General features: G+C 27.1%; 1 protein-coding gene across 2 annotated transcripts in view; it reads right to left on the bottom strand.

Annotated features, from left to right (window-relative positions):
• The window catches only part of LOC142322130 (tubulin epsilon chain-like), an 81146-nt gene that overhangs the window by 38522 nt on the left and 19604 nt on the right, over positions 1 to 23020 (bottom strand). For both annotated transcript variants that reach the window (XM_075360847.1, XM_075360846.1), the window contains exon 3: positions 3010 to 3125. In XM_075360847.1, coding sequence (XP_075216962.1) covers positions 3010 to 3125 — 116 coding nt within the window. The remainder of the gene's footprint in view (positions 1 to 3009; positions 3126 to 23020) is intronic.

Genomic DNA, 23020 nt, shown 5'->3' with positions numbered 1-23020 from the left:
GCAGTAGGATGTTGAAATTTTGGATTTAGGACTGCTGTAACATCTAGTTGTGCACCTCCCCATTTGATTGCAATCAGCTGAACCAAAAGTGTCCAAGAAAGAAAGAAATTTTCTTAACAGCAGTAATATGCCCTCACTGAGAGCTTTTCAATGATATATCATAAGTGGTACTTATTTTCATTAGCTCCAGAGTTATAGCCAAATAAAATTTTAATTAATGAAATATTTGGATCTTAGGGAAAGGTACATCGGTTTGAATCAGACTTCATCTAATTTGTTTTTTTTTTTAACTTTAAATATATTGATTTATTAATAATTATTAACCTCCCATTGCAAAAAAAAATTACAATGAATATAATTCAATAACAAAAAAATAAAGATAAAATATCAGAAGTTTTTAATGAAATAAAATTTTTTGTACTTTTCATTTAAAAAAAATGTGTACATTTTTTCCTTGTACAGACGTACAAGGAAGTCATGTGTTGTACACGTCAGATTTTTTAGTTTAATGATATGATTTTGGATCTCAGAAAGCACTACAGAACTATCATTTTACAAACAAGTTCTTGTTTCTTTGACAGAAATCAATTACAGTTGGGACCATCGTATTAAACTGACATTAGGTCAATATTTTGTACCTTGTACTGCTTAGAAAGTCATTTTTTTTATTCAGTAACAGATTGTAAAGCAAGAATCTAGAAACTTACTTACCAGATATAACCTCTTGTAACACTTTTCTTTTCTCCTTAGGCATTACGTTAATTTAAAGAGAATGTGTAATCTCCTACCAAAGTAAAATTTCAAACCTCCTTAGAAAAGTGAATGAAGAATAATCAAACAGTTAAGGAGTGAAAAATTGTGGATATAGTGGTTAGTCAAAATTAAATGGGAAAGGAACTAAAAAGTACAAATTATTATTAATTCGAACTTACAATAGTATGACTTATTTTGATAACCTCATGTTACCTGATGGTTTGAGACAACTCATGAAAAATAATGGTGTTATTTATCAGTAATGATTATGACCTACTCTTCAGTAGCTAATTTTTTCCAGTGAACGAAGGCTTTATTTTTTTTTAAATCCATATTAAAAAAAATATATATATATATAAAGCTTCTGTATTTTATGTTATTTAATTTTTTGTCACTTATTGGGTTCAATTACTGTTCTTTATAACTTGAATTCTGCATTCATCTTTTAATCCAAGTACTGAAGCATCATATAGTATATCTCATAACAAATGGTGAAGAACTAAACCGTTATTCTACCTGTGAGTTTAACCTGAACCAGTCAATTTCATTCTTACTTAACAATTTTCTGTAAAAACACAGCACTTAGTTAATATTTATACCTAATGATCCTCCTTATCTTTTATTAAGATTAAAATGAAATCTCACTATTATTGTTAAAGAAATTTAAAAAAAAGTCAACAAATAATTGTTTTGATAATAAAATAATTTTCTTACATTGTAACTTTTATTCCAGCATGAATTACGTATAATGATTCTGTAAGGATTAAATATTATTTTTTTAATATTCTGAAAGAATATTAAATATTCTTTGATGGATTGAGGAACTTGACCATTTCATACACTTGTGTAAAATGACACATTATAGAGATTTCAAATTTCAAACATGATTTTGCACAAAGAGTTTTGCTCCGACAAGCAGCAAAATATAGAAAAGGAACTACGTGAAAATTATTTTCATTTGTAGTATACTTTCTCAAAAGATTGCAACATGAACTTAATTACCAAACTTCGTGGAATAATTAAGAAACATATGTGTATAATTTTTAAATATAAGTTACATTTCAGTATTTCTCATAAAAGTTATTGTTTAGTTTAAAATAAATATTTAGTGTATACTTTTGGAATGTATTATACCAAAATAAGAGGTTTTATTTCTGAAAAAACATTAACTAGCGATGTATGTGAGAAATGACGTATTTATCAGAAGGGAGAATTTTTATAAGGTACTTCTTCAGCCTAGTAGCAATTTTTTGTTCTCTTTGATTTATTAACTAGAATACTTTTATTACACTTTGCTTTACCAACTAGATCCAAATTTACCTGGTTCTACTCAATGTTAATCTGATCTTTTTAGGAATTTTAAAGACAAAAAGGCAGAAGGCCTGTCATTTGAAAGACAATCTGATTCACTGGTCAGCGTAACAAAACTGATGAAGGAGCCACTTAATGCTCTGAAAAGTTCTGTAAGTAAAATTTCATAACCTATAGAGTTGTTTTTAACTTTCTTTTGTCTTTTAAATATATTTCCACTAGGACTATGGAGAAGACTAGATTAGGGGGAGAAGAATTTGTATGGCCTGCTATCTCTCTGGCAACTATTTGACAGTGTCATAATGTGTTAATACAACATAACATAATAAACATCTTCTGTTAACAAATTATGCTTCATCTCTACATCACGTGTTTTGGAAATGGTGTAATAAAATTGCTAACTCTCCCCTACACTACCCTTATTGGTAAGATCTGAATAATCTTATCTAGATATCTTTGTTGGGGATTCTTTATTTTATTAAATAATCTTTATTATTGGTTTTGTATTTGTGGTTTTGCTTGAACAACTCATGTAATACATCCTAATTACTAATTTCTTTTGCCTAAATATATAGTATCTTTACATATTATGAGCATTAAATTCTAGATTTTTCCTCTTTTGACATTCATTTCCTTCAAATCTGGTCCAGAAATTTCGCTAAGGATTCTTCTTACAAATATTAAGAGAAAATATTGGTCTATTTCAAACATTGTCTAATTCATACTAACAATAAATTCTGCTTTAATAACATAACTGATTACATAAGAATTTATTTCCAATAGATTTATCTGTAAAAAAATTAATCTTGACTATATAAAATTGTTGTTATATGAAATGCAATGTATAAACTAACCATAACTAATATATAAAATAATACAATATACAAAACAGAAATTAATTTATCTACTGAATAATGCATGCAATATAATTAAATGTTAACAAACCAATTGTTTCCAGATCCTGAAAGATCCGTTAGAAAACAAGTCTGGTCAAAAAGATCTCTCAGTGGTCCTTTATTATATCTTCCAACAACATTTTCTTCCATATCAATAAGAATGCACTGAAAATTTCAATAAAATAACTGACAATTTCAGTAAATAACTTATTCTAATTGATTATATTTGAATTCTGATAAAATGAATGAATATTATTAGGTCTAAAAACTTAACAGCGAAGAATATTGAGGTGCATACAAATGTATCTGAAATTTAAAACAAACCTGCATAACTGAGAATTTTGTACTTATTTAATCCTAAAAATGGGGATATATAATATACAGAGGAATTCATGTAAGGAATGTAATGGTGAGCTAGATAAAACACATATAACACTGGGTGAAATCATTCATTATTTAAAAACAAGTTCTATTTAGAACTGTGCCCAAGGGTAAGAAAGTGAATAACTATCTTTAATGAGTATATAACAAAATGGTTGTAGTTTATTTCACTAGTTCAACACACCACACAATTCCAGCGATGCAAAAATTTCTTCATTTAGAAGTGCCCTATACAAGTTCTTAGCCAAGAGTTCTTTAATTTATAAAGGAAAGGTAATTTTTGGTACAACATACTTAAATTGGATGGCACAAAACCACTGATAGTAATGCGTTGGAACTATCTGGACAAAATTTCTTGATCTTCTACAAGAATGCAAGTGGGATAGGTGTTTGTTGGCCAGAAATTTTCCAGTTGGTGGAAAATTTCTGGCCAACAATATGAGGGTCCTCCAACAGTGATGACCTTTTTTACTATCCACCCACTTTCCATATTTTTGATTCCTTCTTTCCATTTTCAATTCTGTAGGAGTAGGTCATCTGACCTGCTCTAGATATGTAATGCAACTTTCCAGACAGTACATCCTTAGTATGATCAGATGGGAGACTGTATGTCAATTTATCTAAGGACTCTGTTTTCTCTTCAGTAGTTGTACAAAAATCTGTTGTACCTATCAAGAACTGCGAACCTGCTAATCCTTCCTATAAATATAAATACAAGTTAGTTAACCATAAACAGGACTGCAATTAATAAAAAAATTCACAGAAATATAAAAACATTGGGTGCAGTTTAGTTTTTTAGACAGTGCAGGTTCATTTAGTTATTTGGTAACCATATATAATGGCAACTCTTTGTTTTTCTAATGATCTCAGAGTTGGTCATTTAAAAAACTAAATTATAATATAAAAATCAATAAAAGGTACACAACAGCAATTTTAAGAAGGAATATATTATTCCTTATTTGATTCTATTTGAACAGATTTTGTAAACACTAACTAAATTACTATTCAGGATTCACTGGTACATTCTATCAGCCATATTGTTTGTACCCACAATTTAACATTTTATTAATTATAATGATATAAAGTTGTTACTTCTTTAATGACATGAAAAATCATTTTTTATTGAAAACATTACAGAAAAAAAGGTTTTCAAACCTAAAATCTGTTTTTTATTTAACTTTCAATTTATTTGTCTCTTATGCCTATTTTTTCTGGAATTTTATGCAAGACAGATGCTTTTCCTGTTAACAAACAACCACTGGCTGCAGCAGTATGATACAGATAAGTAGTCAGCCATATCTGATGTACTTAAATTATGTTAATAAGGAAACGAGTGTATTAAAAAGCTGAATTTTATGGTAAATTATGAATAAAAGAATAATTAAACACAACATCCACAATTGCTGCTACAGAAACCAGGTGTTACGATAGTATCATTCATAGAGTATACACATGATGAGAAGGAATTTCTATAGCCCTTCTAGCAGTGAAAACTGTAAGTAGGAAATCTGCATGGGAAATTAGGCATTTACATCTAATGTCTAATTTTTACCACATGTTCAAGTTATTTTTGTTCCTTATCTGGGTCCTGATGACCCAGAAGAAGAGATAGGTATATTCAGTTCACAATATTGTTAATCTGAAGTTTAGACCTCTTTTGTAAAGAACAAATTCATTAATTTAAAATTCTTTAAATAAGTATAAATGAAATTACTCAAAACAATTTTCAATTAAAAGTTAAATGTATTTCTAAATAACAGATGCTTGCTATTAGTGTCTATATTTTCTTACTGATAAAAAATTATTAATAACATAAGAAACTATTAAGAGCTCTACTTATTTGTTTTTTATGTAGCATTTAACATACATCATTAATCTTTGAGAAATACAAAAGTCTAGGAAGTTGTATTCTTTGACTAACTGGAAAATATTTGCAAACTTCTTGACCTTTGGTCAAAAACATTCCTTTTTTTATCATAACACAGTTTTAGATTTGACATGAGAAATTTTATAAATCTATTTTTTTCAGTTAACTCATTCAAGAAAACCTACAGCTGTTTGTCCTCTTACCAATATGATAACTTAAAACAATAATTTCTACTTATTTCCTTAAAAAAAGGTTAAAAGATTTTATTAACTTCTATAGTTTATTCACACACAACCTGTAAATTAGTGAAATCAACAACCTTTTACTTTCATAAGTGTATATAGCTTTACATTTGTCCAAATTATAAATAAACTGTCTTGAAATCAAATATATGTTACAAATAATTAGTTATTAAATAATTTTCATGGACTTCATAAATGCATTATTTAAAATTTCTTACTAACATACCTGATAATAATGCAATATTAAAGTTATTCTCATTTGACTTAAGGAAATGTCACCGTGACAAGAATTAGAAGTAAAGTGGGTCATATCACTTGGTTTATTTTAAATACGGCAAGGTGATTTTTATTGTACAAAATGATTCTTACTTTCTACAATATGTACTATTATTTTAAACATAATAATTCTAAGCGATAACATATTCTATTATATATAATGTAGACTGATCAATTCTGTATATACTAACTACACGTAATGTGGTTCAGTAGGACTTAATTCAGTTTAGAGTTGTTAGCATATTAAAATCTCTTAAGACATTGTGGCACCAACAAGGTGAACATCCAAGCGGTACAGCTCAAGAAATGGGCAAATTACTTCAGAAGAATAAGTTAAATTTTTAAAAAGAAATGTTTCATTTTAAAGGGAACAGATTTTATGAGGTGATATTGAAAATGTAGAAAATGATATAAATGTAAGTAAACTGAGAGAGTTGCCAAAAATTGGTTCAGTATACCTAGAATTGATTAAATATATACTAAAAACTGAATAGGTTGTTGAGGAGCTTGAGTGGAAAAATTATTATCAAAACTGAGGGATATGTAATGCTTTTATGTAAGAAAATGGCATTAAATGTTCTAAAAACTATAGAAGGTTGGTATGCTTTACTCATCTGAAAAATTTAACTGAAAGAGGTTTTAGGATTTAGAGCAGAAACTCACAATATATCAGTAATGTGAATAAAAAATTAGTAACAAATGTTAGTTGCTACTAGGTAGTTTTAACAATTGATCAAAATGATGTTGAATAAAAAGAAGCTAAAACTACATACAAGTAACAAGTCCAATTTAATATCACTTGAAAAACTGAAATAACAACTATACTTAGTAACTATTAAGTTTGTTTTATATCTAGTTACTACATTTTAAATGAATCACACTGACACATTCTGGTTGTTACTCGACATGAAATAAATCTTAATTTCATATAATTTGCACTGGTCAAGTTGATATTTTACAATTATTTGAAAATGATTTTGTCATTAGGCCAAGAGGTATTAGGCAAAAGGCAGATAAGGATTTGTTTGTAAAATAAAATATTTGAAAAGTGTAAGTTGATGGAAGTGATATCATCAAAGAAACAAGTCTAGAAAATAATCATGGATTTGTACTCATTTGGTAAACTGGTAAACCATGCAGTTTAAGATGTTACACAATATGAAATCTGACAAAAAGAAAAAATCAATATTAAAGTGAATGAAAATCTGGTGTTCAGTAAAGTCCCAGGAAGTTTGTCAGCCATCTGGATGAAAGAGTACCATCTTTCATTTTTTCTGGTAATAATTCTGTTATTAAAAAAAAACCATTGTTCTCATTTTCAAAATGTAGTAACTCCTTCTTATCTACTTTCCTTTGTTTGCTATAAACGTTTCTGTTAAGAATATTAAAGAGAACATTGCCATGGTTGGTACTAATAGTAAAATAAGCCTTCTGTGACAAATAAAAAAAATCCAGTTATTTAATTTCAAATCAAGTAGTTGTTTTTAATCGCTTTACTTTTTTAAATAGTTTCTAAAAATCTAGAAAAATCAAGTTGATACTAGTTGTAAATAGGTTTTTTTATTCACATAAAGCCTAGTAGTAGTTGCTTAAAAATGACCTAGTATTAGCATTTACTTTTTTTATTCACTTCACCCAATATTTTTACATTAAAATTGCTAATAGAAAAGCAAATCCAGATAGGATAGCAAGCAGATATATTAAAATAACAGTTTAAAAAAGATACATGACAATGTAAATAAATCTCTATATGGAAAATATGATAGGAGTAGGAGTGCCTTCAATACATTTAAATTTGGCCATGAAGATTTAAACTGAAAATATTGCAAGAGTTAAGATAGGAAAGTAAACACAAATGAATTTATAATAAATCAAGGATGTAGATTGTCATCAACGTTATTCAAATTGAATCTTGGTACAATATTAAAAATATGGTACCAGAAGTGAAAAGGGTATAGACGTAGGAGATGAATGTGGGTTTATGATGTACTTTGCTGATGACCAAACTATCTTAATTGAAGATGAACAAAACCTAAAACTAAATAGTACAGGAGGTTATAATTGCAGTGAAGCACATTTAAGTACGAGCCTCAACAAATGGGCGCAAAAGGTGCAGAGAAGCAGGTCAGCAAAATCAGTTCTTTAAAAATAAATTAATAAACATTTCCATTAAGATCTGCTTGTTATAATTTCAGGAACGGTTCTTACACATAGAACAATTTCACATGAATAGTAAAAATAACATGGCTATTTATAAAGCCATACAGTTACGTTGATACCATCCCTCAGTGTTAACTACATAATAAAACTACATTAGAACACACTAATAAATTTATGTAATCAGTAAGTTGTACACACTTCTTTTTTAATACCATCAACTTTTCTAACAGGCTGTTATGCAAAAATATGGTAACTGTTACCAATCTAGTTTTTTAGGGAGTACTCAAAATCTTCAAGTTATCAGATACAAAATAAAAAAAGTAAACTGGATGAAAACCCTACTTAAGACTAGGAATAGTTAAGAAATTAGAAGTCATCATATGTCTCTTTGTTCATGTGAAGATTAACATTTAAAACCACCGAGTTCCATTTTCTTAGAGTAAAGCAACCATTTTCTCATATGAGCAACATTCATTAATTTCTACTCTCTCTCACATTTTGAGTAACAAATATATCTTTTGATAAATTTTCTCCTGTTTCATAAATAAAATACATGTAATTTATTTGATTCTTAAAAAAATTAGCAACTGGTATTACTGGAAAATAGATGTAATTTATTTGTTTCTTAAAAAAATTAACAACTGGTATTACTGGAGTGTCTGAAATTATTGCGGTCAAGATTGAAAATTAAATGAGTATGAATTATTTAGCAAATCTATGTTAAATGCAAATATTGTTGATTATTCAATCTATGTTCATAAAATAGTTTTTAAAGAAATTGAAACAAATTCCTTTTTTAATTACAAAATACTATTAAATTATTAGCACTTCTGATTATGTAATTCTGTAAGAATTTTAACATTCGGCTATTCTCTATTAACTCTACATTTTTACATACCATAAAGAACTTCGTTATAAATGACTTCATTTCTTCTAAATATTATCGTCACATAATGCTAAGACCACAGTTGCTAAAGCAACTTAATTTACTCTGAGTTTTTGCTGTAAAAGATTTCAAATGTAATATAATGTCTTAATATCAAAAACTTACCTGAAATGTGGGTGATGTCCAGTAGAATAAAAGAATTTAAAATAATAAATTACGACCTATTTAAAACTCTGGTCGATTTATTTTTATTATTATGATCTTGGACATGGTTTTACAGATACCTTAGAAGGAAGAAAATATGAATGAAAAGTAGGTGAAAAAAAACAGTACTTACTAAGAATTAAACCCAAGACCTTAGTTTATTAACTATGAAATTCTATCCTTAAAAAGTCATTTTTATAATTTTTTGCTATTGGGAAATATTAGCTCTCCTAGATTTTGTATGATCATAAAGTTCTCTTGGATGCATGTTAACATTTTTTTTTTGCCTTTTATCTTAGGAATGAACATCTGCGATCCTTAAATTTGGTATGGTAATTTAGCATTTGCTTCTACTGAAAAAAATTTGAAAGGCTGGGGAGATATTAATAGGATGTTAGAGCTCAAAAATATAAAATTTTATATTTCTTGTTCAAGAAACTGGAAACTGCTAAAAATTATTTTCATAATTGTTTAATATTTTCTACCTCAACTAATCACATTAGACCATTATTTTCCTATAAATGAGTGGTGGAAAAACATTCCTTTTTGTAAAAGTAAGGTTAAATAAATTGAACTCTAAATATACGAGTTCTGAAGTAAAATTTTACTAGATAACCAAATAAAAAATGTGTGTTTTGCTTTCTTTATTAAGTAAATAGCCAAACTTCTAAGTTTAACAACATTTTTCAACTATTACTAATGTGTGAGAAGTTAAATTTTAAACTGTATGCAGATGTCAGGAAAATTTAGTAATTTTATTTATTATTTACTTATTTGTTAAATTAAAGGTAAATGTAAAGTGGAAAGAAAAGTGTGGACTTTCGATTGTAAATACTAAAAGGACATCTCAACTACTTGTTGAGTTGAATATTCAACTATCTACATACGAAACACATTCCTCCAGACAAGCATACAGACAGCTTCACTAGATAGGTATTGCAGGAAACTATCATGATTTTCATGGTATTTATCAAAATAGGATCAGATCAAGGCAATAAAATGATAAAATTTGACAATCATTTAGTTACAGTGTAACTGCAATTTGATCAAAATTTTTCCAATCAAGTTTTAACTTTCATAGTATTTTTACTTCCCTGTCTAGCACTATAGCTTAGCCTAGAATTAAATAAATGAATAATATTTAAAGTGGCTGCTAGTACTGCCACACCTGCACGAATGAAATATGGTTTGTGCACGTGTTTTAGTTAGAATCATTGAATTAAATAAATAACAAAATATTATATTTGAATAAAATGATAAATATTTTTAATTAAGTTGTGTGTATGTAAGCTGTGCATCAGAAAAAAGCCACGTGATGGGAAATTCCTAATCGTGTCGTCACGTTTTTTTTTTTGTTTGTTAATTTGCCTACTAAATTCTCTTTAAGTGCAATTTCAGTCTACTATGTTTAATGGTTATTTGTGAAATAAAATTTTTCTACCAGCAAGTAAACAATGATTAACATTAGCAATTAAATTAACCATACAAAATGTTTGAGGATTTTATATACAAATTTTTTAAAAATTCAAAGAAACCTCAAAGTATACACATTTTATTGTGTCTTTTAACACAAGGATGTTTAATGTAGTTCATAATATTATAAAGTACAGTTATTTTGTTTAATTTTTTATTTTATAATCCATAATATAATCAAAAACATTAAATATCTTTTTTTCTGTTTACTGAAATTCTGAATATGAAATATTCATAAAGTTTTAATAATAATTTTAATCAGCTCCTGCTTTTGGGTGTTTTCCAGATTTCTAAATCACGAAGATATTTACGAATACAGCTTCAAATGGTGAACTTAAATACTGTTTGTTTTAAAAAATGGTTTCAAAGAATAAACCTTCAAAATCTGATTTGCTTCACTCTGAATTAGTTCCACTATTTTTAAGGCACCGACTGATTTATCATCAAAAGAATTTTTATCATAATTCACTGCCTAACAAAAACAAGAAGTCACCCTTGCAGATAATTAAAATTTAACTTCAGAGAACATACATTAAGGGTTAGATCTTCACACTACTTTACTTCCACTTGCCTAAAAATTAGAATAGATTTACAAGTTCATAATCTCTTAACATTATGTACTATCTTGGTAACCAAACACAGTAAAAACTGATATGAAAAAGATTAATTTCTACACTGGCATATATTAATATACAATATATTACACTGGCATTTTCATGCCAGTGTAATATATTATCTAAGAATACTTCCACAAAGTTACCAATCTAAAAGTATAGTTCTGAAAAAAATTTATCAGTCTGTTTAACCAATAAATGATAATGACAAACACTGTCAATTTTAAAGCACTCTTCATTACCTACAGTGGACATTGAGAGCCTTGGTGTCCCCTTTAATCTCTGCCTTATTTTAACATGAACCCTTCTTTCATTACTTCCTTCCCATAAATTATTTCAAAATTCTAATAGCTATTTTTTTCTTTAATTACATAACTATCTTTTACTGAATAAAGTTTATAGAATAAAATTATTATATTAAAAAAAAAAACTATTATATACATAAAAAAAAATGTTTAACTGACTTTCTTCATTCTATTAAAAAAACATATGCTTTATTAACACTGTAACTCAGGAAGTCAATTCACATATTTTTTTAAATTTATAATGTTAATGTTAATTTATAATGTTCATTTGCAGCTATTGTCTGGTGAAAGAACAATTTATGAGAGAAATTGTTTTAGAAATGTATGTCCTTCAGACAGTCGTAATATACACTCTTGCATCCTTCACTATTATAATTTTATATATATATATATATATGGGTCTTTTAAAGAAACCAATAATTTAATAATGGTATTACAAAATAATGCCTTTATTTACTATTTCTTATATTACAAAGTTTAAATTACGGTCAAGTTCTTAAGCTAATTAGTTCAGATTCAATGTAACAATAAATTTCAAGATGCAAGACTTAAGTATTTCTGCAAAAAGGACAGCTACACCTTGTAATAGTTTATATTTTTACCTACTATATTAAAAAAAAAAAAAAAAGATTAAAAAATATTTTGTTTATCTAATTCATTTCAAATCTGATACTTCTTCTCTTACATAAAATTCTTTCATCTATAAAAAAAAAATATTGAGTAGAGTCTTGCAAAGACTTGAATATATTACTTTTTTAATTATTTTGGGATGCCAACAATAATTTAGTTTTTTTCATTTTAACCTGGCAGATGGATGGTGTATACACTTCATGCCATTTCGCTCCCTATCAATACATAGCAGCACAACACAGTTAAAACAAAACTGTATTTCATTATCTGTAATCAGATGATTCAATGGGATTGTACAGTAACAATATCAAGTTTTATAAACATTGTAGGGAAGGATCTAATAATCCAATCTTAAGTTCTAGTACGGTGGTTCAAAAGTTCATAAGAAATATTACCCTACAATTATAGTGGGTACATTCAAAGATATGATACTTAAAAATTAACAACAGCAATGTTACTAGTACTTTAAATTAACAATAAATCAGTATTAAATTTTACAGAATGATTTAAAAAGTCCCAAACTGGGATTTTAAAAACTATGTCTACATACAAAAATGGGGCAGTAATGGACTCAGCATAAAAAAAATAAAAACTTAACTTTCTAAATTATCTTGGGTATTTCTAAAGTGTTGATCAGAATATACAACTATATCTAAATATCACATGATCTGATCTATTTAAGAAAGCATGTAAACTAACATGAGATGCTACATAACAATGCCACCTGACAAACTAACAATTTATATGAATCTTTTTCTAAAAAAATATTTTTCTCATAACAGACAAGTGCAGAATTTTCTAGACATGGTATCATTCAATACTATTCAAATATTTCTAATTTAATTATTTATTATATTTATGGGTATTTGATTTCTTTTTTTAAAATAGAAACTTTATTAACAGTTTGTTTTAAAATTGTTCTATGATATATAACACGGATTGAATTATTAAATAAATATTTTATTTATGTTTTATAATTTTGCAAAAATTATCAAAATAATATTGATAATTATCAAAAATTAATTTAACTATATAAAAAATAGCAACATATAAGTATGGCATATAAATTTATCTTACTCGTAAATGAAAAATAAAGGATTTATTTACTGGAATAGTTCTGAAAATCTTAGGTAAATAATGACTATGATTAAATGTATACAAGGATTAAAAAATGGGTATATAATTTTTTACAAAACTATTTCTTTCTAGAGCATTGATATTAACATTACTGCTGCTCCCTTGTCTAGATAAATAAATAGCCATGTCATCACATTACCTTTAATGTGACCATCTGATGTCCAAATATTAGTTGAAAACATCCACCTGGTGCAGTTAGAATGACATTTGAACTGCAATACTTCTTTAGTACAATTATCACAATATAGACAGACACAAACAGGTAAGTAAAATAAAGATTGATATCAGAATTAGAAGAATAATTATTAACAGTTGCCAAACAGAAAAATTATAGATCAGTTAAATTAACAGTTTGTAGCAAGAAACTACATATGGAAAAAATGTTAAAGGAGTAATTACATAGAAATCAGAACGGTTAATCTTCAAAAACATATACATGTTAAAAAATGACAAATATTTTGCAATTAAAGATAAAACTTAAAACTACACTGAACAGAAAAACCTGGTAATCATGACAAGAAATAAGGGAAGTAATTAATAACATAATTTATTTAAAAATATTTTATAAAATTTACATTACCATAAAATGTTTGCTCAAAATAAAATTACATTTCTTAACCTATGATTCTATTAGATTTGAAAATGTTATATTTTTATTATTTACACATATATTTTTCTACATTAAATGCAAAACTGAAAAACAGATTTAAAACATATAACTCATCAAAGATATAGGCAGTAGCTAACAATTTTCAACAAATAATTCCTTTATGAAACAGTAATAAAAACAATGAAGTGTATAAACAGAAAAATACTATAATTAGCTAGCTGTATAATAGTTTTTATTTAAAAAAAAAATTGAAAAAGTTTATAGTTTTCCTGGAGTTTGTACAAGTTAATTTTCTGATGGGAGTACATTAAAAATAAAATTGCAAAAAAGTCTATTTAATTCTATAATAATTAACTTCATATCCATAATCTACGAACACCAATTAATTTGTACTATAATTAATAACATAACATAATTAACCAAAAATATATGTATAATGTTCTCATATTCACATTAACACTGATGTTTTTGTTATGTTAAACATGAAAAAGTTTAAATGAATAAATAATATTAATAAATGCTTCTTTTTTTTAATAATACAATACTTTCTACAACTGATAAGAAAAACATATAACTATATTAAAAACTATATTAATGAATACAACAAAAAATAATTTCATCTAAGATAATGTTTAATTAAATCTAAAATCAATGTGAAATACAAATAACAGAAAACAATTTTGTCAATAAATTAATCTCTAGTTTAAAACCAAAAATTAACAATTGATCATAATTATTGTAACCAACTGATCATTAATCAATAATACTGTGGTGATTATCTCTTGTGTAAATTTTAAAGGATGAAATTCCAATAAGACATTCTTTACAATATAAAAGTCCCAGGTTTGATTCCCAAAAAGAAGTTGTGCAAAATAATGGGAAAAAAATTGAAATAGTTATTGTAAGACTAAAGGCAGTCATCATTTTCTTAAAATAATGTTCTAGTAAGAAAATACTGACTTAATGTAATTAAGATTTAAAAATTAACCGGTTGGATCAAAAAGGTTTAATTTAAACTTCTGTGGAAGAAGAAAGATTAACTGAATACTGATGAAACATTATAATATTAATTAACAAATTAAAGAAATGGAGACTGCTGATATGTAAAGTTAAAAACTGTAGAGGAAGACAAAGCAGTGGTGGAACTGTAATACCGCATGACCCCACAATGTGCGAGACCTGAAATCGAAAGGGGCCCAAAATTTTGTTTAGATTATCCCTAATTTAAATTAGATTAAAAATACTTGACAAAAATATTTTTTGTTCATGTTTTGCATAGAGCAAGCAACCATTATCTACAAAGTGAAATACTTATTTAAAGTACATATAAATTTTGCTATTTATTTTTTTCTAGAAGAATTACAAACAGCTCTATAGCAACAACATCTTATGTTTTCTTTTGGATAAAATGTCCGCCTGGTGGTGCCAGTGGCTGTAGGTGTTGCTTACTATATTTATAGGTAAGAGTGAGGTAGGCATATATCCAAACAGGTATTTCATGTGGAAGTGTCAAATGTGTTTATAAAATACTAAAATTATTACTACAAGGCTCGGCTAATTTTGCACACTAGCGTGCTACAAGGAGACAAAAGATAGTATTGAGCTGGGCATGGCAGCACATGATAGCTAAAATTCCCCCCCTACAAACCTCCGATAATGTGTTGAAATCCATTTACTAGTTTGTTTTAATGGTTAAAACAAACCCTTAAAATGACCAGTTAAAATGAAGTCGAGTATGGCCAACATGTAAACACGGTTAAAACAGTGTGCAGTGATTGAATTTTTAACAGCAGAAAATGTGAATCCTACAAATATTTTTCAGCATTTAAAAGCGGTTTATGGTAGTGAAACTGTTGGCAAGAGTACTGTGAATAGGTGGGTGTTGAAATTTTGCGAACGTGAAGCTGGTAAAGCGACAATTAAAGATGCACTTTGCAGCAGACGACCAGTTTCTGTGACTGACGAGAAACATCAAAAGGAGGTGGATGATTTGCTTCAAAGTGACTGGTGAATCACCCAGCAATGCATCGCTATTCAGTAAGGCATATCCCATATTATTGAGCAATTCGGTTACTATAAAATCTGTGCATGATGGGTATTGCACAAACTTTCTGATGGCTCTCTGCAAGCTGAAGTTTGAGCCTATTCCACATCCGCCATACTTGCTGGATTTGGCTTCATGCAACTTCCACTTCTTCCCTCATCTCAAGAGGGATCTCAAAGGTTATCTTTACAACATCAATGATGAAGTGAAGGAATCTGTGAACACTTGGATCTGAGAAAGACTGCCAGAATTTTTCAGCGACGGAATGCAAAAACTTATACACCAATATACTTTTACTTGGGAAAAGTATTTCAGTGTAAACAGGGATTATATTGAAAAATAAATACTGCATTTTGTAGCTAAGGTATTGTATTATTCATTTTATATTTCATTCCAACATCTCTTTTCACCCCCATGCTACGCATATATATGCAAAATTTATCAGCCGAGCCTTGTATCTATATTATAATTATTGTGAACTGAGATATTAGAATAAAAAATTTACGTATGTATCTAGTGTATCTTTTTATTCAATTTCAACAACAGTGCAGTTATTATGAATATGTATTGTAATGATTATAAGTTTTAAGGGGTGAAGATGGAAAAGAAATTAAGTAGTACTAGCGGCGCAGCTAAAAGAAGAAAATTAAGAGAGCAGGAGTGCTTATTTAAATTAGCAAAATTAACAATTTCCTAAAACCTGTTACAATGAAGCCAGAAAATATCTATAAATGCAGAAAAGTTGGACAGTAACAATAATGATAATAAAGATGAAAATGGAATTTCAGGATGTTCAAATGTGGAAGAAGATACAATTGCATTTGCTTAACAAGTTTTAGATACTGAAATTGAAAGTATTGCATCATTTTCAACTGATATTACGAATTTTCAAAATAAAATACTGAAAGGCTAAATTAAAACAATTCCTGACTCATGTAGACCTCAAGGACCATTTCAACGAGATAATCTGTTTTTTTTAGAGTTTTTATAAAACTTAAATGAAATATTGACTAATTGAAAGTGTGTGGGTGTGTTATTCTTCTAAATTAGATGCAGTACACTGCAAGCCTTTTGTAGTTGTTTTTAAAAGAAACAAATGATAATTGGTGACCACAAGGCATTAGAGATTGGAAAGGTCTTTCCAAAAAGATAACACTACACCAAAGAAGTAAACAGCATGTGCATTATTGTTACATATATCAAAAATGGAAAAATAATGAAAACAATTGAAAAAATTCAGAAGAGCAAATACAATATGAATCCAATTTTTGTGTCAAAGTTTTGGAATGACTGTTAACATAACCCTTTCTAAAAACTCTTTGGCATTTTGTGGTTATCATGAAACGTTCGAAGAAGTATATATTGGTAATTTTTTTTACCTAAATACAACTTTTATAAAAATATGATAACATTATAAAACAAGATATAGAAAAACTGCATGGAACTACCAACTATTTACACCATCAAATTCAAGATAAAAATAATTCATTGCTTTCCAACAAGTTTGAAAACAATTCTAATATAGATATCTGATATCTATAATGCACTTTTTTATTATTATTTTGGATACAAAACAAGATATAACAAAAAAAGACATACTCAGTCGAATAATTCGAATTGTAAAAATTAATAAAAATGAAAGAGATGAACCAATTTTTATAGAAATAATAAAAAATTTTTGGGGTTTTTAAATTCACGATCAATCAGCATCAGGTTTATGTAAAGAAAAAATAAATTTTCTGGAAAATTATAACATAAAATTAAGCAAATGTAGGGGAAAAATGATGGAGCAAACGTTATGAGTGAAGCATACAATGGAGTCCAGGCTCTTCTTAAAAAACATCAACCTAATGCTATGTACATTCATTGCATATCTCATAATTTAAATTTAGTTATTAATAATGCTGTAAAATGTTTTAATGAAGTTTCTGAACAACTGTAGAAAATATTTACACATTTTTTCGTTATAGTATTAAAAGGTGAGACTTACTGTCAAAATTTACAGACGAGTCACAAACTACATTAAAAAAATTAAATCCTACTTGTTGGGCCAGAAGATACCCACTTTACATACGACAATCATATTATGTTTTATTAATATATTGAATGCTCTTTCTGAATTAATTTTGAAGTGATAAAGAAGAAGAAGAATGAGAAGCATCTTGGCTTATAAAAACAAATAATAGATTTGAATTTCTTTTCCTCTGCATAATTATATCAAAAATTTTGAGTGGCTTCTAAGTTATTAAAATCAAAACATTTGGACCTTATAACAGCAACAAAATCTTTACAAACATATAAGAATTTACAATATAAAAATATGCACACTTCTGCAAAAAATAAAGCAATATAGGTAGCAGTTTAATGGAATATCATTCCAACGTTTCTTTGCAAAAGATAAATAATAGTAAAAAACCATTTTGACGAATTATCCTACGACAACAGATTTGATAATGGTGGTGACATTATCTGGGTAAATGTGTTTAATGAAATCCTAAATCTACTTATTAATCAAATCCAAAAAAGTTTTAAAGTAATAAATGATATCACAAATTTATTTTCATCCAAGTTGCCTGAAAATTTAGTGAAATTAAATGAAGCAGAAATTTTTAAATCAGCCAAGAGATGCTTCAAATTACCCAGAAGATTTAACCAATAATTTTGTTAAGCAGTTATAATGCTATCTGTCATGCTGAGGCAATTCCAAATATGAAAGAATTTGCCAAGCTATTAATAGTCAAGTTTTTCAGATGTTCTAACTGCTTTATTTTTATTCTTAATATTTTTTTAGTTTCATGTAGTTGATGTTTGTTATATGTAGTCACTGCGGCTACAGCGAAAATATATTTTTCTAAATTAAAAATAATACAAATTTATTTAAGAAATTCCACTGGAGAAAAAAATTTACATAATTTTTATCTTTTACCAATAGAAGCAAAAAGTGCTAATGAAATGGAAAAAGATGAGAGATTTTGCAAATTTAAAATCTCAGAAAAAAAATTTCACCTTTTAAACAATAACTAGATAATAATACTTAATCATTTTATCAATACACAGCATAGTAATATATATATTTATATATTAATAATATATATTTATATATTAATAATATATATTTATGTTAGTAATTTTATATAGTTTTTAGAAGTATGTTGTATTTAGGAGATATTTTGTATAACAGTTTCTTTTTGTGAATATTTCCATCATTTATGGAATTCAATTGTATTGTAATAAAAAGATTACCAAACACCAATTGTTTTTCTTTCTGGGAGCCCAAAATTGCAGGTGGGCTGAAAATTTGTTGTTCCACCACTGAGACAAAGACTAATATATAATTTAGAAACTGAGAAATAAATTAATAATAGTAAAATAAATTAGCGGAAAGTAAAGGGGAAATTAATAAACAAATTCTACTGAATCAGACGATCAGTGATTTAATCCCTAAAAACTAATTTGAAAATAAATCATAGTTCTGATACCACACAGTTCAGTCAACCACTATACTTATGATATAAGTACACAAAATAACATGAATAAATAAATAAATGCAGATTGCTGATTTTGAATTATGTCTATAAATTGAAACACTTTGATCAAAGAGAAACAAGATCCCTATATCAAACTACATGTTTGACAATAATTTCTATGCTGAACAGATTGCCATAAAACTTAACAGAATTATTTTATTAACATTCACAGAAATTTTTTTTGTATGTGTGTTAGCCTCACTCCACCTATCAAGCACTTGGTGTCCCTTAAAAATAACTAAAAACAAAGATACTCAAGACTAAGAAAATTTTTGGAAGTGTTTGATGGAAATTTTAACAAAAAGTTAAAAATGTGTAAATAAACATTACATTACACACACACATACATATATATATTTGTGTGTGTGTGTGTGTGTGTGTATGTGTATATACTTCCAGCTATTAACCTGGTTGACTAATTCTTGTAATTGGACAGTTATCTTCATTGTTTTGAATTTACTCAAGAAAACAAGATATAACCAATAACAAAATAACTTTTCTACATAATATACATAACTTAATAACCATTTAAAAATATTATGAAGCTATACATAAACAATAATAATTATTTTACTAAGTTAAATCTTATTAACTAGAGAAAAAAGAAAAGAATTTACAGTAATGATTCACTACTTGATAGGATATAACGAGTGTATTATAATTACATTTACAACTGGTTTATAAAGAGAAATATGAACAATTGAATAAGAATAAAAGTTCCTTAATTTACATATTTAAAAAAAAAGTTAAAAGAACGAGTAGGCACTTGGTTTTCATATTAATGAGAAAAAATGGGTAATGAATCGCTGATAAAAATAATTAAATAGTTAAAAAATAATAATTTTTCTTATTTTCTTATATTATTTCAACTTAATTATAACACCTAACTGTTGGAAAGTTAAAAAAATCAATTGCAGCACAATTTTTAATAGTAAAAATAAAAAGAGTTTACCTGCATCTGAGCTAGTTTTCACTCTTAAGCTTCTTTAGAGCCTGCTGAGTGTTGTGATGTGTTTGTTGCTGCACATGGCACAAATATTTGAATTTAATTTTGAAAGATGGTGCTTTATATTATGCACTTGAAAAGAGCAAGTGATTTAAATTGTGATATTTAATTTACAACATTAGTTTTACACGCTTCTGTATATTTCAAATTTGTCAAGTATAAAGTTCACATTCTTTACGCTTTTTAGGTCTCATGTAGTTGATGTTAGTTATATGTGGTTTGGGAAAATGGATTCGATGATGAACAGAAGGGCATATATGTTACTGGTAAAGAAAAGACCTGTTTATGATAAGTAGAAATTATTACAATCTGAAAAGTCAAGCTTTGTATTACCCAGATAACTGAAATTTGTTTGACTGTTTATATGAATTTTTGTCTGATGGTGCATTTTTTATTTCATTTGTGGAATTTCTAGTGTTGTAAATGTAACAGCTAAATATTTTAGCATGGTTCTGAAAGCTTACACGTTGTATGAAGTGTAGAAAAGTTATGTATGAGTTATGTACCAAAATCTGTTGGGGCAGATTTTGATTATGTGTATGTTCAAGTTTTGTGATTATGATATCAAACAAGACAATGCTTCTGACTTTTTTAAATTCAGCAGTGATGGTTATTATGGTTTTGTGTATTTTGTTGGTTATGTTTGAGAAGCTGTTTACATCATCTAGTGTTTCTATTGTAATGAAGGATTTTGTATGATTGATTTAACTATGGCAAATAGATGCGTGTACTTTATGTACAACAGCTGAGAGTCACCACTCAGCATGCTTAGAAGCAGTCTCTAAAGCCATTTAATATAAAACAAAACACAGCTAAGTTAATAAGTTTCACATTAAAAAAGTGTATAGCAGTTGTTTATTTAAAACATAGTATAGTAAAATTCAAATACCTGATAGTTATTGCAGTAATGTACTTTCATGAGTGAATAGTAAAAGAACAGCATGTAATTTAACAAAAAAAGTAAGTTACTTGCATTTAGTTACTTAAAATGTAAAAATAATTAGACAGGGATAAAAATAGTGCAAAAAGTAAATTTAAAGTGTTAAATTATAAAAATAACAATCTAATTAATAATGTTCAAATATTTTTTATTATTTAAATTTTATGCAATGTGAGAATAAATACTGAAGGGTTACAAACAAAAATAGTAATTTTGCAAATTTATCAAAACCAAAGAATTTAGTTCAGTGTATTTTTGTCTATCAGTTCACTTTTTTATTAAATATTTTTACTTTTTACTTTCTAGCTGGTATATAGTTGATAAATATGTTAATAAAGAGTTAACTGTAAGATATAAGATATCTGATGTATCAATAACATAAAGATAGTTTATTACTTGATAATCCACTAAAGCTAATTTAATTGAGACTTGTTACAAAAAACAAATGCATAAAAGTAATATCAACTTGACCCATAATTAAAGACATACATGTCAAATAACTACACTTGATCTCTATAACATTATAGTCACAGTTTAGTTGATCATATGTATTTTACATGTACATGTAACATTTTTTTTTCTATAATAGTATTTACACTAATTTTACATTTACTTAATAAATGACCCATTTAGTTATGACATGCTAAATATTTGTTGAAAATGATGAAAAGAGTTACATGTGAAAGACTATTTAAATCTTATGAAAGGCAATTAAAAATTGTAATTAACAGATATGAAAGTGTATCCACATGAGCTTATTTTAGATTCAGTTAACAGTTTGAATATGCAAACAAAATAATCAGTGGTAAGGTAAAATTTCTTAGACTTTGATCATTATTAAAAATTATACTGAAAATGTATGAATTTACAATGAAAATGGACATACGGCTTATTTAAGATAACAAGGTGTCAACTCAAAAACTGCTGAAAAGAGTTGTTATTAAATTTACGAAATAAAGTGAGTTTTTAGCAGTTGTTCATAAACACATTTTTGTCAAGAGGACACAGTGGCTATTACTGAAAATTATGTTCATTCTGCTGGATACTGATTTAGAATATGGCAAAATGTTAATTTTTTCTATCTGATTGTGATATAACAAAGTAAGCACTGGCGATTTGGAATGAAGGGTTTAGTAAGATAACAGCCACCAACTAAGAATATAAAGAGGAAATTAATGGTATTTAACATTAAACAAATCTACATTTTTACTTATAATGAACAATATACAAATAATAATCCTTAAATCACTTTAAGCATTTAAAAACCTGACAGTTGAAGGGTTAAATAAATATTTCAGTCTTCAAAGAAATAAAGCAGAACAATTGAAGAGATGTGAGCATATTTCACTAGAATGGAGTTAGCAAATTTGTACTACAGGAGAAACTGAGGTGATGCCTTTCCTGCCATTACTAGGAAGCAGCCAGTTCAATACAATATTAATTGTAATATTATACAATGAGTAATATTTGTGAAAATTACTCATGAATCTCTTCAGCTTAGTTCAGCACATACATACTTGAAGGCATAAGTTTTAGTTAAGTTAGTTGATCTTAAAATACACTGTTCTATTTGCTATGCCCATTTTACTTCATCCTTATTCTAAAAAAATTAAATAATTTAATTTATTATAATTATAAATAAATTTAAATTATACAACTTAAATAATAATTATAAATCAAATTATCATTAAATATGAAAAGTAAATACCACTCAAAAACAACCTTCATATACAGATTATGTTACTTGTTCTGTGTATA

The sequence above is a fragment of the Lycorma delicatula genome, chromosome 3, assembly GCF_047948215.1.
Source record: "Lycorma delicatula isolate Av1 chromosome 3, ASM4794821v1, whole genome shotgun sequence".
In the NCBI taxonomy this organism is placed as follows: domain Eukaryota; kingdom Metazoa; phylum Arthropoda; class Insecta; order Hemiptera; family Fulgoridae; genus Lycorma; species Lycorma delicatula.
Note: the sequence above shows the minus strand (reverse complement) of the source record. Positions and strands in the feature narration are given on the sequence as shown.